At 38.9% G+C, this 1,313-nt stretch overlaps 1 gene segment (V, D, J or C); it reads left to right on the top strand.

Moving 5' to 3' along the window:
* Positions 1-370: 370 nt before the first annotated feature.
* Positions 371-956, top strand: LOC114636267. The segment is given in 2 exon segments: positions 371-467; positions 646-956. Coding segments are annotated over 2 exon segments (405 nt in total).
* The last annotated feature ends 357 nt before the right edge of the window (positions 957-1,313 follow it).

Below are 1,313 nucleotides of genomic sequence, written 5' to 3'. Positions count from 1 at the left end.
TAATGCTTTCTGTGATCATCATAAACAGTTACCCAAGATACAACTTTATTATGGGAAAAATATACCTCAAACTACTCAGTTGAACATCTGTTCTTTAGTGGACCAAATAAATCTTGCCTTTAGGGAAATATATGGGTAATACTGTAGGACAAGGCTTTTCTTCCTAAAAAGAAGGAAAGAGGAAAGAGAAATTTTCTTTTTTATCAGTGTAGTGACTATAGATAAGTAGATATTTTCCCAGATTAACCTGGTTTGCCTTAGTTCACAGATCATGTGTTTATGAGCCAAGAACTGCCTAGAGTGATCTTGATATTTGCATACTTCATCTTCAGAAACCACAAATACCTCACAGTTGTTTTAAAGAGTTGTACCTATGAGAATAGCAGTAATTAGTCAGAGACCCAAAATCAAATACACAATGAATTTCAGGATCCAGATTTTCAGCTTTCTGCTAATCAGTGTGACAGGTAACAGAGGGCAGTGTTTTTGAGCTCAGAATCTAATCAAAATTCTTTTCCCTGGGGAATTTGAGTCTAAAATATCTTTTTTTTCTTATTGTTTCTTCTAAGTATTGGGCAATATAAAATAATTTTTGTATGTCTATTTCTACTAATCCCTCTTTCTCTCTATGTTGCTTTTTTGTAGTCATAGAGTCCAGTGGAGAAATTGTGCTCACCCAGTCTCCAGCAATCATGGCTGCATCTCCAGGGGAGAAGGTCACCATGACCTGCAGTGCCAGCTCAAGTGTAAGTTACATATACTGGTACCAGCAGAAATCAGGCACCTCCCCCAAACTCTGGATTTATAGCACATCCAACCTGGCTTCTGGAGTTCCAAATCGCTTCAGTGGCAGTGGGTCTGGGACCTCTTACTCTCTCACAATCAGCAACATGGAGTCTGAAGATGCTGCCACTTATTACTGCCAGCAGTGGAGTAGTTCCCCATCCACACAGTGATACAGACTGGAACAAAAACCCTCTAACTTCTTAGGGCCCAGCTACTTCCTCCTAGAGATAAAATGTGGCCAGAGGTTTGATTGCAGTAGTCCACACAGGGTATTCTGCTTTAAAATGACATTTGCATCTTTAGATAACTGTCTCAATAATGTTCCAGTGTTCTCCTGTGCTGTTTTCAAAGAATCTATTTTGCCTATGTTTATTTATTCTCAATTTTTGTTCTGTTTGTTGTAGGCAAGTGCAGCAGGCACTTCTCCTCAGCTCTCTTGCTGATGGTTCCCATGAACCTTCACATGAATCTAGTTTCTGCTACTTTCACTGATTTTAGGATCTTTATGGTATGTAGTTTTTCTTCAG

This window comes from Grammomys surdaster, unplaced genomic scaffold (genome assembly GCF_004785775.1).
Source record: "Grammomys surdaster isolate TR1022 unplaced genomic scaffold, NIH_TR_1.0 123249, whole genome shotgun sequence".
NCBI classification, from domain to species: Eukaryota; Metazoa; Chordata; class Mammalia; order Rodentia; family Muridae; genus Grammomys; species Grammomys surdaster.
The sequence above is the reverse complement of the archived record's forward strand: the minus strand, read 5'-3'. Positions and strand labels throughout refer to the sequence as shown.